This window comes from Sorex fumeus, unplaced genomic scaffold (assembly GCF_029834395.1).
Source record: "Sorex fumeus unplaced genomic scaffold, SorFum_2.1 ptg000058l, whole genome shotgun sequence".
NCBI lineage: Eukaryota > Metazoa > Chordata > Mammalia > Eulipotyphla > Soricidae > Sorex > Sorex fumeus.
Genome location: NW_026606115.1, coordinates 30271846 through 30286392, shown reverse-complemented (window position 1 = coordinate 30286392; position 14547 = coordinate 30271846). Strand labels below are relative to the sequence as shown.

At 37.3% G+C, this 14547-nt stretch overlaps 1 protein-coding gene across 8 annotated transcripts in view; it reads right to left on the bottom strand.

Annotated features, from left to right (window-relative positions):
- Positions 1-14547, bottom strand: part of STAG2 (STAG2 cohesin complex component) — a 155699-nt gene that overhangs the window by 60229 nt on the left and 80923 nt on the right. For all 8 annotated transcript variants that reach the window (XM_056125644.1, XM_056125650.1, XM_056125649.1 and 5 more), the window contains exons 5-7: positions 12269-12365; positions 8430-8506; positions 3151-3355 (exon numbers count right to left, since the gene is read on the bottom strand). In XM_056125644.1, the coding sequence (XP_055981619.1) occupies positions 3151-3355; positions 8430-8506; positions 12269-12365 (379 nt within the window). The remainder of the gene's footprint in view (positions 1-3150; positions 3356-8429; positions 8507-12268; positions 12366-14547) is intronic.

Here is a 14547-nt window from a genome sequence, read left to right as displayed (position 1 = left end):
TTCTTGGTTTAATCTTCTAATATGCACAAGGGTCTCAAATTTGAAGAAATTAAGAAATTTGCTTTAGATTACAAAATTCATTAGAAGTTGTATAAACCAAAATCCTAAACCAGGTAATCTGATTCCACACCATATTCAAATTCCACTGTTCTATAAATATCTTTCCGACAACAATCTTCTCCCAGAAATCATGATTCACTGCCTAAGTATAATTTATTTCATATAGCAGTAATTTAGCTATCTCCGTAACTAAGGCAGGAGGAGCTTTATAACCATCCAAAAGAGGTTTAAGCGTTTTATCAATATTTGGTTTTCTATAATCTTACTACTACACATTATGATAGAGATAATGGTACAACTGTGAAAATCAGATCTAGACAAAAATTCAAAAGTACAAAGAACACATTACATTCAATAAAATGCTTTTAATTAGACCTCTTCCAGATCCCTAACTTTGGTTACTTGCTTCTAGACAAGTTTCAGTGCCCGTAATTTAATATATAAACATTGAAATATTAAGCTAGTTCAAGCTTTTTAAAGCTTACTCCAGACAACCTGGTTCAGTGTATGATGGAATAGCACAAAACTGCATGTTAATTTGTCGAGAGCTATTAGCTCTTTTTCAAAAGGTTATTTCTAGGTCAGAGAGCTAGCTCAAGAGACTGAGTGCATGCGTGCATGCATGAGGAGGCCCAGGTTAGAACCTCAGTTATGAGTCTTAGCTCCATAACCAAAATAAATGAGACTTCCCAATTTTCTACTGAGTTATTTCACTCCCTTAGCAAATCAAGTTTGCTATTTGCTATTCTAGTCTAAAGTCATTCGCTTTACAATCATAATTGTTTGAGTTTACATTAGCCAGCAAGTTCTTGGTATATCTTAAGTTCATAGAGCAAGATCACACATGTTTTGTGACTTAGAATATAAAAACAAAAATGAAACCTACATGTTATGTATGAAATCCTATCAAACAGTACTGTAAATTTGTGCTTGAAATAAAATCTAAGATTAATTTTTTAAATAAAAATAAAGTCTACTATTAAGAATAGAGCAGGTACCAAACATGATTGCCACTCAATTCCTCTTTTGCAAACCACAGCACCCAAAAGGAGAGAGAGAACAAAAGGAAATACCCTGCCACAGAGGCAGGTTGGGATGGGGGATGGGGGATGGGGGATGGGAGGTATACTGGGATTAGTGGTGGTGGAGAATGGGCACTGGTGGAGGGATGGGTACTCGATCATTGTATAACTGAAACCCAAGCACAAAAATTTGTAAGTCTACAACTGTACCTCATGGTGTTTCACTAATTAAAAAAAAAAGCAATAAAGACTTTCCTATCAAAAAAGAAGAATAGAGCAGGTAGTAAAAGTACACTTTCCATTCTTGTTAACTCATGTAGAAGTACAGACTTTCTGGGAAATGTAGAAGTACTCTTTTGGAAAAAAACTGCAAAAACATCAAGAGAATTTTTTTCAGAAATGCATTATACTGTTAATGACTACAATACTAACAACAATGCCTATTTGATTTACTCAAACCAAAATGCACATACTTATTAACTGAATCAAAAATTATTTTTAGTTTCTAGGAGAAAAGAAAGATTTAACTGGTATCAAAAGAGCAGCAGGGGCTGGAGCGATAGCACAGCAGGTAGGGTGTTTGCCTTGCACGCAGTCAACATGACCCACACAGGTTCGATTCCTAGCATCCCATATGGTCCCCTGAGCATCGGCAGGAGCAATTCCTGAGTGCATGAGCCAGGAGTAACCCCTGAGCATCGCCGGGTGTGACCCCCCCAAAAAAAGAGCAAAATTGTTGTAGAACTAAGGATTTAAAATGTAGTTTTTATCATTAAAATTAAAGATGACAAACCCTTGTCCTTGGATTACAAAACTGAGGTTACCAGTGAGGATCGGGGAGGGGGGGTGTGAAGAGACAGGGACCAAGGACATGGATGACAAAAAGGACTCAAAGGAGAAGAAGTGGACTAGAGGGACATAAGGACAATGACAGAGGGTCTTGAGCACTCTGGTGGTGATGAAGTAACTAAAATTAGGGATTAAGGCAATAGTACAGCAGGTAGGGTGCTTGCCTTGCAAAGCCAAACCGGGTTCAATCCCCAGCACCTCATCTGGTCCCCCTAGCACCGCCAAGAATGATCTCTGAGTGCAGGGTCAGGAGAAAGCCTTGGGCAGCGCTGCCATGGTTCAAAAACCAAAACCAAAACCAAAACATAAAATTTAAGATCAAATAATGGGACACAGATTAAAACAACTCAGAAATATCAGAAAAGGCGGCGAGGGAATGGCTCAGTGCAAAATGGCCCACCTTGCAACCATGAATCCATAAATCTAATCCTTGGTACCACCCAACTGTTTCAAGCATGACGTAGAAGCTCTGCAGACCAGGCCCCTCAGTATATTTGCAGAGTCTGTGATCTCTGTTGAACAGTCAGATACACTGAAGCACCGTAACGATGCATGACACCTGACAAACATTGCTGCCAAGAGATGATAGCCAGCAAGCAGCACACCCACAATGTCTGCATGGACCACAACTGAGAGTGAGACAGTCACAGGGCCCAGGCGAGCATTTTATATCCCACCAGAGTATAATGATCATATCTCACCACAGTTCATATGTGTGAACCCTGGTCACTGCAACAGGAAAAACTGATAGAGAAAACAAAATCAACTTTTTGAGCAATGATTCGGGAGTAAGTATCATTCTGATATGATCATTATACCAGGAGGAGCTATGCAAACCAGAGATAAAAGTAAGGGTTAATCAGACTATATTTTCCTTATAATTGCTTTCCTCATTTCTTCTGTCAATATCTTCCATGATACAACATCTTTCAAGAACCCAATTTATTCCTAAGTACCTTTTCCCTCCTTTCTGTGGCATAGTAAATATCAAGCAGGTTTCCCAGAAGAAAACCATGATATATTAAAAATAGAATGCATTCACGACTCAAAACTAAAAATACTACTTCATTCTCAATTAAATTTAGAGTTTGGAAAAGAGGGAAGTATCCTTTACTTTATAAACAAAAATTAATGTGTCACTGTTTCGATTCCTAAATGAGAATAATTTTCATCTCAACCAAATGAAATAAACACAGCAAAAACCTCTCTAAATACTGACCTGCCAGGGTGCTTGTATGTCGAAATGCTCTGACCTGTGAGTCAGACAATCCCGTAAGAAGTGAAATGACGGTATCCATCATATACTCATCATATATGATACTATATTGACACTGCCGTACTAATACACCAATGAATTCACAAAAACTGGATTTGAACTTCTTCCACTGAGGACCTGCCATTGTAAGTGGATAATCACCACTATCCTAAAACAGAAATTTTAAAGAGCAATTTTATTTAAAATGTATGACAATGAATTTTACTCATTTTTAATTCACCCAAGCCAATGCAATAAAACTCCTTTAATTCAACTTTTCTTCTCCAACTCTCAACGCTGGAAAAATAAGATATAAAAGAAGAACACCTCTATTCCTTCCAGATAAAAATGGCTATTTTGAGTTTACGTTAACCAACAAAAATATATACAAATTATTTACATCTTTCTGATCAATTCGAAATATTATCCCACAATAAAGATATTTAAATTTCTTCAAAAGGAAACCAAAATCAAACTAATTATATGCTTCACATCAATAAATTGTTAAATATTCTAGATATTTAATAGAAATTATGTGAATTGCAAATAATCAAAATATTACAATAGTAGCTTTAGGACAAAAGTGAACAGGTATAAACAAAAATTTTAAATAGAAATGAGAATCAAATAGTACAGCCTGGAATGACTGGTAATCAGGTCTTCCTCTGTTAAAAAAGGGGAAAATTTTTATAATAAAGTTACATTAAGATCTTCCATAAAAAATTAAAAACAAGTACGTTCTTTTTAAAAATCAGAAAGGGCCAGGAATATACCCCAGAAGTAGGGCACTTTCACATTTGTAAGGCCCTCGGTTTGAAAACCAATCTCACACACATCCCTTCCACACACAAACCACTCAAAAACATTGTAAAATGTTTCCTGGTTTTGATCCCTGAAACACACACAAACGCATACAGTCCTTTCCTCACCACTCTTGTAAGTAAGGTGAATGTTACTAAAACATGCCCAACGTTTTGTAAAAAAAATGTGCAAGTATAAGTTCCACAAAGTAACATGGTACATGAAGGGCAATGATTCTCTCTATGCCCAGGGAAAGCTCCATTACGACAAGCAGCAGAGTGGCTAAGGAGGTGAGACTAAGCCAACTTAGCTAAGATAACACTACAAAGAGAACTGTGTTGAGGCTTGAATGTATTGAGCCCAATAGAAGATATAAGAGAATGCTGGCAATTAAGATGCAGTCATTGTGAACTGGGAGACGGGAGAAAAAGAGCAAATGATTGAATTCTATGATTCATCTTTCATTATAAAGATTATAAAATCCTAAGATTATGTTCACTTCATTTGATTACACCTGGTCTGTGGGAAGGGAAATAAAATGAGTGTCATCAAAAAGTATCCATGTGGAGAAAACTGCTTGATGGAAAACAAATACAAGGAATATCCCAAAACAGAAGTAATCTAAATATATTCATGTGAACATATTTAGTTGGTCTCAATATTTAAAACTATAAATAATTTTCAAAGATCATCTTTTAGACACATACTAATTTAAAATTTGTTTGCATAAAGCTCTACAGAAACAATTTGATACTAAAATTATAAAATTATGAAACACATGTTTCAATAGAGAAATTTTAAGTGCATTTTAATTTATATGTGCAAAAATAGTAACAGAAAAACAGGTAGGCAAAGATTTTGAATACTGCATTAGGTTTATAGGAATAGGTTACAAGCAAAAGTTGTGGCAAAGTCTTTATATTGTCTTGAAATTTAAAAAAAATATTTAAAAAGAGATCAAGAATACATAGACCTTGTCAGAGTTTAGAGTCACCGATTACAGTATCCTAGAGACTTAAGATGGTCATTTTATCTACCATTAGCAATATTTTTAACAGTCTCTTTTTCCTGGGGGCCAGGATAGCTCAAATCAGCCTTTTGATACTTTGCATGCTGGAGTCTCTCATGTTATATCCCTGGGACTTCATCATGCACCAAGCACCACTGAACTAAACCTCAAGGAGAAATCTAAAAGTATCCCCCAATTACCTCCAGATATGGCCCAAAAGCATATAAAGGAAAAAGAAACATTTTTTTCTCACTGTAACAGTAACTTCTAAAAATTTTAAGTCATGTAATATAAAAAAGTTCAATAGTCTCTTATCTAAGTACACGGCCCTAATTCGCCATCTGTTTTTTCTTCCGTATTTTGAAGATTCTCATATAGTGATTACTCTACCTTAATTATTACAAAAAATGGGTTGCTGATGTTTTCAAACCGTATTTCAGGATTCTGATATCGAATAGCTGTTTCTTTTAGTAATAAAGATCTCACTACAATATTTAATATTAAAAAGAATACTGGGGGTATGGTGCCACCAGCAGGTCAGTCTATACCTGTGAGGTGAGTGCATCAGCAGCCTGATGCCACCTTCAGACTTCCAGATACCTCAAAATTGCTGCTGTGCCTTTGGCCAGACCTCAAAAACTTGGGGCAAAGTTTACCAAGAAAGTAAACGGCCAAAAGTTAGGCATGTGGGAGACACACCCACAAACCACCTCCAGCTCAGCTTATAAAATTGGAGGCAAGACCCCTCTGGTTACTGATCGAATTGCTTAACAGCCATGATCCCAAAGACTCAGAGACAAATCTCGGAACCCAGCAGCTTTTGGCAGAGATGCATCCGGTCTCCACAATGGGTTACCGGTGCCGGACCACACCGGGAGGGGAAAGGGTGTTGTCCCTCCGCCTGCTTCCCCTTGTCAGCTCAGTGGCCACCATCTTCCAGAGGCCATTGGACAGTCAGGTTGGGGCCCGCAGTGACGAGACACATGGGGCCTCACGGGATGAGGATGGAGCCAGCCCTTTCCTCCTCGCCTCAACAGACCCCTGAGTTGCCACCCACGAACCGCCTCTCTGGCTCCTGATCAAGCTGCTTAATGGCCATGATCCCAGAAACTCAGAAACAAATCTCAGAACCCAGCGGCTTTTGGCATAAATGCAATAGGTTGCTGGCCCCGGGCCACCCCAGGTGGCAATAGGTTTCATGCCTTGGCCTGTTCCCCCTGGCGGCTCGGTGGCCGCCATCCTCCAGAGTCCATTGGACAGTCAGGTTTGGGCCCGCAGTGACAAGATACTCGGGGACTCACAGTATGGGGGTGGAGCCTGCTCTTTCTTCCCCACCCCAAGGAGACCCCCAAGTCGCTGCCCCCAAACAGCCTGTCTGGCTCCTGACCAAGCTGCTTAATGGCCATGATCCCAGAGACTAAGGAACAAATCTCGAAACCCAGCAGCTTTTGACAGAAATATGTTGGGACCCCGCAATAGATTACTGTCACCGGTCCACCCCAGGGGGGAAAGGGTGGTGGCCCTCCGCCTGCTCCTTCTTGGTGGCTAGGTGGCCGCCATACTCCAGAAGTCATTAGACAGTCAAGATTGCGCCCGCAGTGATGAGACATGTGTGGCCTTGCTGGATGGGGGTGGAGCTCGCCCTTTCCTCCTGCCCCAACAAGATCCCAAGTCGCCGCCCACGAAAGGCCTCTCTGCCTCCTGATCAAGCTGCTTAATGGCCATGATCCCAGAGACTCAGGAACAAATCTCGGAACCCAGCAGGTTTTGGCAGAAATCCCTCTAGATTTAACTGTTAAAATTGCAGAATTCCAAAATCGCGTGGCCACTACTGCGGCTGTGCGACATCATATTTTATTCATAATCAGCAATAGAAAACAAATTGTCTACTGTTGCCTTTTTGGCAAATCTGAGTATAGGGGTAAAATCTCAAATAATAATGGTGGGTCTGGTGTCAAAATATTGAATGTAATCAAAGTAGAGAGAGAGTAATGTGGAAATCATCTGACCCACAGGTAGGGGGAGGATGTGGGATGAGGGGATACTGGGGTTTTTGGTGGTGGGAAATGGGCACTGGAGAAGGGACGGGTGTTTCATTGTATGACTGAGACTTAAACCCGAAAGCTTTGTTACTGCTCTCACGGTGATTCAATAAATAAAATTATAAAAAAGGAAAAAAATAAGTAAGGTGGAGTTCATGCCCAATTCAATCAGCCTAATCAATGGCTGAATAAATAGCAATACTCCTAAATAAAAAAGTAGAATATTATTTTAATCATGATTACCTCTAAATTACTTGGATACTGATTAATAGCACTAGTGACCATCAAAGGCGCATCCTTTTTATAGGTTTTTCTGTTCTGACCCATATCCAACAGTGTTCAAGGTTGACTCCTGGCTCTATACTCAGGGGTTACTCCTGGTGGTGTACAGGAAACCATATATACAGCCACAGATAGAACTAGAGTCAGCTATGTGCAAGGCAAGTGACTCAATCCCTGTACTATCTCTCGGGCACTATCATTTATAATGATAGTTCAGAGTTACGTCATCAGAATAAACTAGGAAACATAACCATGTGAAATGCAAATGAGATGAGGCTTTCTACTTGGAATCTCTTAGTGAAAACTTCAGTAAGACTGCTACGATCAAAACAAACAGTGTCTATACTAAAGGAGCCTACACTATCTATGCTTCATTGGAAATACTTCAAAGACAGGAAAAAATGAAACCAAGTTTAGGAAGAATGTCTTTATCATTTATATTTCTGTCATTCATTTGTATCACTCATTTTGTATGCAGTTGAACCACATTTACTTTCTGATATTAAACTTTTTTTCTTGCCTACAAAACCAGCTGTACCATAGTGTCTATTTTTAATCTTCTATTTTTATTATTTTTACTTGAAACATAAGAATTTTAAACAATATAATAATTATTTCTTTGCCTAAAAGACCTTGTTTCCAAGAACTGATCAAATTCTTCCTCTTGCAAGACTTCCATGACCTTAGGTTCTAAATTTTATTTTTCATGAAATTTTATTATTTGTGGTGTTAAGGATCAGACCCAGGGCCTCACACATATAAGGCAAGTAGGCCAAGAGTTCTGAACTTATTCGGCCCCATTTTACAAATGACACAACCGATTCTAAGAGTGACACAACCTTGCCCAATGTTACATAGTCATCTTCTGATGACTTTAATACCAAAGCTCTTACACACTATGCTCATCATAAGGATTAAAAGATACTTTCAAGGACTGAGCAAGTGGCTCAACAGTAGAGCACAAGCCTCATGTTGCTTGACACCCTGGATTGAATTCCCAGCACTACAAAAAATAAAACATTTTCCTTAAAAATTTAAGAGAAAAAAGTTTAAGTGTAAGCCAAGGTCAATTTGTACAAAGTTAACAAACAGTAAGTGTAATAAATTACCTCATCAAACTCTTCAGTCATCTTTCGAATTATTTCAGAGTTCTGCATATGCCTAAACATTTCTGCTGTGACAACTCCTGAAATTTTGCAAGTGCAAGAAGTTAATATAAGGAAAAATGAAAAAAAAATAATATATTAGACAGTCTGTACTACTGAAATGTCTACAGTTACATAAAAGGCAGGCATATTTATAATGTGATCTTTATCGAGACAATAAACCCTATAAACAAAGCACAAGGAAAAGACATTCTCAACACTGCACAAGAAAACAGTGCCACACTTTCAACAGAAAATTCTTGTTAGCCTTATCCATTCCTGACTGACACTGCTTATAATACAAAATACATACTAGCTAGCCTATTAAATATAAATAATGTGTTATCAACATGAGGTAGCATACACAGTAGTGTTTAAAACCTCACAATTCGCCTGAAGATGATAAAGGAAAGGTAATAGGTGGAGTTCATTTTACCCAGGCTAATTAAGTAACTAGAACTGTGTGTGAGGCCTCAAATAAACATAAGTAGTATTTCCCATACATCCAGAAGCCTGTAATCTACTTGGAAGTTGAAAAGAAGGGAGGGAAGGAGGTAGAAATAAACTACTTAAAGTAGTACATAATAAATGCTCTAAGGATTGGCAGCCCCAATAAAAGCAATAGCTTGGATTCCTCCTCCGCCCCTCCACCCCAACAAAAGGATTAGGTGGTGCATTTCACAGAAGAAATCTGATAAGGATATTTTGAATACAATAGGGTAGGAAAGGAGAAATGATACATACACACTACAACTAGCAGTAAAAGTTATGGAGAGATGGAATGTCAGAAAAAGAATTTCAGGGAAAAGGAGACAATGCAGGAAGACAATGCACTTGAATTGCCACTGTTAGGATACCACATTGAACAAAGAATAAACAATGGATTTTCAAAGTCACGTTTCTATTACTTGTTATTTATTATTTGCCAGGCATACGAGTGGATATAGTAACATCTAAGAAAAGAAATGTTGCAGTATAGGATGAGTTTATAAAAACTTAGTATGGTACTTTGACTGACTAGAACTTTATTATGTGTATGAAATTACGAAACACAATATCATCTGTCTCAATCCCAAACTTGAAAAAATAGCAAGTAATACTTTGAGCTCCTTATCTATAGCCATAGACCTGGTTACAAGCTTAGGAGGCAGGTACTGGATTTAGAAATGAGGAAACTAAAGCTAAACTAAAGAGAAGTTAAATGATTTGTCTGAGATTATGTACATCATCCTACTTGCCGGAGGTGACACCAATTTTAGTGGCATTTTGGAAGAGTCTTTACTTACCAAATATTTAAGAACCCATTTTGTTTAAATTTTGCTTATTTTTTCACATATTACTATATTTAGGAAGAGTACAATATCTTGACTAAAGAAAGAAGCATAGTATAAAAACCCTTGCACCTTACACTCAGATACTTTAACCTTGGCCTTTCTTAGGAACAAGTAAACATAATCCCTGACATTTAGATGAAATAAGCACTTTCATATAACAAATTTTACAAATAACTCATTTTAAACCTCCTCTTCTCATAACTGCCAGAATATTTTTTCAAACAGAAAAATAGGTATAACAAACTACTGAGGCAGGTGTGAAAGTTTCACTGGAAATCAGGTCAGACTGTCTTAAAAGTGTGGAGGATATGAAGTAAGATTAATAACTTAAATTCTGAAAACTGGCAGCTGAGCAGGAAAAAAGAAAAAGTAATCACCACAAGACATGGGGAGATGACTTAAAGGGATGGAGTGCATGCTTTGCATGCAGAAGGCCCAGGTTCAATCCCTGGCATCACACAGACCCTCTTATCAACACCAGCAGTGACCCCTGAGCACTGAGCCAAGAGTAGCGCCAAACACTGCAAAATGTGGAGACATATTTAAAAAGTCAATTCAGAGGCTTGGGATGTAGCTTAGCAGTACAGCAAATGTATAATGTATGAGGCCTTAGATTTTAATCTAAGACCCAAAAATTAATTTATGATTCAGAATACAATTAAGAAATTACTGAAAATTAAACTAAGTAACTAATACTAACCAAACTATAGTATAACTAAAATAAAAATCAGAATTAAGGGTCAGCAAAATAGCTATAGCACACAGTTCAATCCCTCACACCTTATGAAATACCAAAGTGGTAACCATTGAGCATCAGAATGTGGCAAAAAAACTATCCCCAAGAATCTCCACTCATTAAATTATTTCTCACACTGTTCAGTTGTTCTGCAATCAAACTTCCATCAGCAAAAAAGGAGAATCTAAGGAAACGGGATATGGCCCTTGCTTATAAAACATAACAAACAGGCACTTAAAAAGACTCCAATTCCAAAAAGATAGACTGGATACAAGTAAAATAAAAACAAATATAATATCTTTTTCTGAAAGAGTAGATCTGAAGCCAAGGATGTTACTCTTTTATAGAGGGCATGCCATCCATGTCTGAGGGTCTGGGTTCAATCTCCAGCACTGCAAAAAGGAAAAAAAAGTGGGGGGTGCGGGATAGAACAGGGAGACAGCTCAGAGGCCAATACTCAGACTGAGTATTACCAGAAGTGGTCACCAGAGTACTACTTGGGAACTACTTCTACTTAAAAAAAGATTTTTGTCATCACTACAACACTTCCTCTGAGCAGAGTCAGCTGAAGTTTCTAATACTGATTGGCAATCAGCTTCAGCTAAAGAAGTAAACTAGGCAACTACATACTTTAAAATTAAGTCAATTTCTCAAAACTGACAACAATAATGGCATTATGAAGATCACAGACTCAGCAAGTTAATGTATCTGTCTAGTAAATCACACATATACAAAATAATACACATACTGCACTGAATATTACAATCAATCTCAAAATGTATTAGTTCTTATTCTGTATCACTTAACAATTCTAACTGACAGAATTTTTAAGGGTGCACTGTAGAATTAAAGAAGTAGACATAAATAAGTTGCTTCTCAGGATTCTATTCAGACCAATAATTCCCTAGGATCTCAACTAATTTATATCTTTAAACAAACTTCCTTCCTGACTTTTATCATCAAAATAGATTATTAAATGATAACATAACATACAGCATTATAACACTGTAATTTATTTGGCATCTTCTACAATAGTATTTGGAATTTTAAGAATGAATCAAGAATTAGGGAGACACATGATAGATCAGAACCTAGATTCATCTATTAATACAGATTTGGATCCATGATTTTCCCACCTTACATAATTCTGTTCCATTTTCAAATGTCTGAACTAAATATTTTTGTTACAGGAAAAAAATTTCTATAGTCTGTATTTTCCCCCTAATGCTTTAATATATTTTTAAAGAAAGTAAAAACATTTTCACCAAAATCCTATTCTCAGCCTGTTTCTTTACTTTTTAGAAGAACTGGAAATTTCACCAATTCCTTCCTTACTTACTTATCCACTTAATTACTTACTGTTATTCATACCACTTTATAATTCCCTAAACTTTACAATTCCCTGTCTTTTGAACCTGTACCTCTTCATTATCTTCCTTCTCCCTTCTTGATCCATTTCTTTGTTCCTAAAACCAGCTGATGAAAGTGGGAAATATATCTAATAAAATTAACATAACAATTATCAATTGCCAGTTTTAAAATAACTTTCACATGTAAACGTAAGTGCCACAACTTCCTTATTTCTTGCTTTGTTTTTTGCTCTTTTTATTCCTTACCCATACTATTAGTTATATAAACAACAGCTTGGGACAAGTTTTTATGTAACGTATGTCTTGTGGTGGGACAAAAAGAAGATACAGTTTGAGAACATTCTGGTTCCAAAATTATCTTACCTTTACAGCCTGAACACTGAATAAAAAAGTTGATGAGGTCAAGAAGTGCTATATCTCGGTCATGCTTGTATGATTCTATCCAATCATCTACCACCGACTACAGTAGAAGGGGAAAAAATTAGATTTATCTCATGCTCTAAAATTAAATCTGCTTAAAATCACTGAGACAAGTAATATCACATTACTTCAAGTTAACATACATATGTATATATACTTTTACATTATAAAATTCAACTTTATAAGCAAATTAAGTAAAATAACTACCTCAAGGTACAAAATGATGGCTAATCCATTTTTGAATAAAAAGGAATCTGAAAATCAACTACAGAATCCAATTCTATAAAGTATAATTACTATTATAGTAACATTTTGAATTTATCCTAGAAAAAATAGGTTTACATTACTGTATTTCCTGTATTTTTTACCAAAATATGCATTAAATATATAATATTCATGCTGTAATGAAATAAAAATTTTTAAATAAGTAAATTCCAGGGGCCAGATAAATAGTACAGCAGATAGGGAGCTTGCCTTGCACATGGCTGAACCAGATTTGATCCACAGCATCCCATATAGTCTCCCAAGCATAGCCAGAAGTGATCCCTGAGCCAGGAGTAATCACTAAGTTTTGCCATGTGCGCCCCACCCACCCCAAAGGAAGTAAATTCCAGGCTAGAGAGTTAGTGCAACAGGACAAGGACAAGTGCAGCTTTTGTATGCAGGAGGAGCAGGTTCAATCCACAGAAAATCAGAGTAACCCCTAAGCAGATACTGGGAGCAGGCCCAGAACACCTCTTGTGTAGTCCTAGGTAACCCCTGAACACCGCCACATATGGTCCCCAAACAACACCAAATTAGTAAATTTCAGGGGGCTAGGGAAAAAAGAAGCAATCAACCAGGATTTGATTCCCTTCTACTCTCCACTGCCACATGTTCTCCAAAGCATCACAGAAGTCCCTGTGTACCGTCATGGTAGCTCCTTGTGTTCTATAATACCACAGACTTTGAAAAGTGGTACCATATCCATGGGTCCTCACACTGAACCAGTGACAATAGTTGGCCAAGCAATGCCAGGAGTGGCCCTGGGATCCTTAAGCACCATTTGACAGAGTGGGAAAAAAGTCAAGGGCACAGTTCAAAGAACAGGTGACACACATGCCTTTGCTCATTCCCAGCAATAACATGGCTCCAGAACGCTACTGGTTGTAGACTCGGTGGACCCTAGCAATGGAATAGTATAGAATCACAACTGTATCACATTAGAATAGCATCACGCTGCTAGGTCCTAACAGAGAGCCATGGGCTGGTTGGATCTGTCATCAGAACGATCCCTGAGCATCCTGAGAATTACTTGAAAGCACGCATCTCTACCCCCATGAAAAAAGTCTAAAACTAAAAATTAATGACATCTATCAATTTAGATAATCCTAGGCAACATGGAAGAAAGCAAAGGAACAAAAGCCTGAGAATGGAGTGTATACTGTGGCTGGTTAATATCAAATATTTCATACAGAAATATGAAAGTTCTAGAAAAGGAAGAACTTTTGGAAGATGGTAAACAGGTTAGCTTCCTGCTCAAATTCAGTCTTGGAAAATTACATAAAGTTGGAATACAGAGAAACTACATTTTTTTTCAACGAGAAATTAATGTAGAGAAGTTTCCAAGTGCTACTATGGACATGGAAAAACATTTAGGGGAAAAAGCAGCATACAGGCATTGTAATCTAAGACATAACCATCACAAAAACAAGGAAAATTTTCATTCTTTAAATACTAAAATAGCACTGGCAAAAATAATTAAATGTGCAACTAACATTTTCTATTTGTTTGTTTGGGGGCACAACCCGTAGTGCTCAGAGCTTACTTCTGCCTCCACACTCAGAAATCACTCCTGGTGGTGCTAATTTAAAGGGCTAGAGCACATATTTTGCATGTAAACATCTTGGGTTGAATCCTTGGCACTGCATAGCCCCCACGCACTGCTGGGAGTACTGCACAAAGAGTGGCAGTACACACCACGGGCCGTGGCCTTCAAATTAATTTTGATGAGCCAAGCATTAAAAGAAATATCCTATAGACTAACAAAAATAACTGCCTGATTATCAACAGATGTAAGCTGAGATTTCTGATATTAACAAACTGAAAGTTCCAATAAAAAAAAATACAGACAAAAAGTATAACATAAAAAGAAAAGGAATGAAATAACAATGTAATGTAAATGAGGTCATTTATCCCCTTGATAAAATTACGCAAAGAGGGAACCACAGATAGGAGACTTT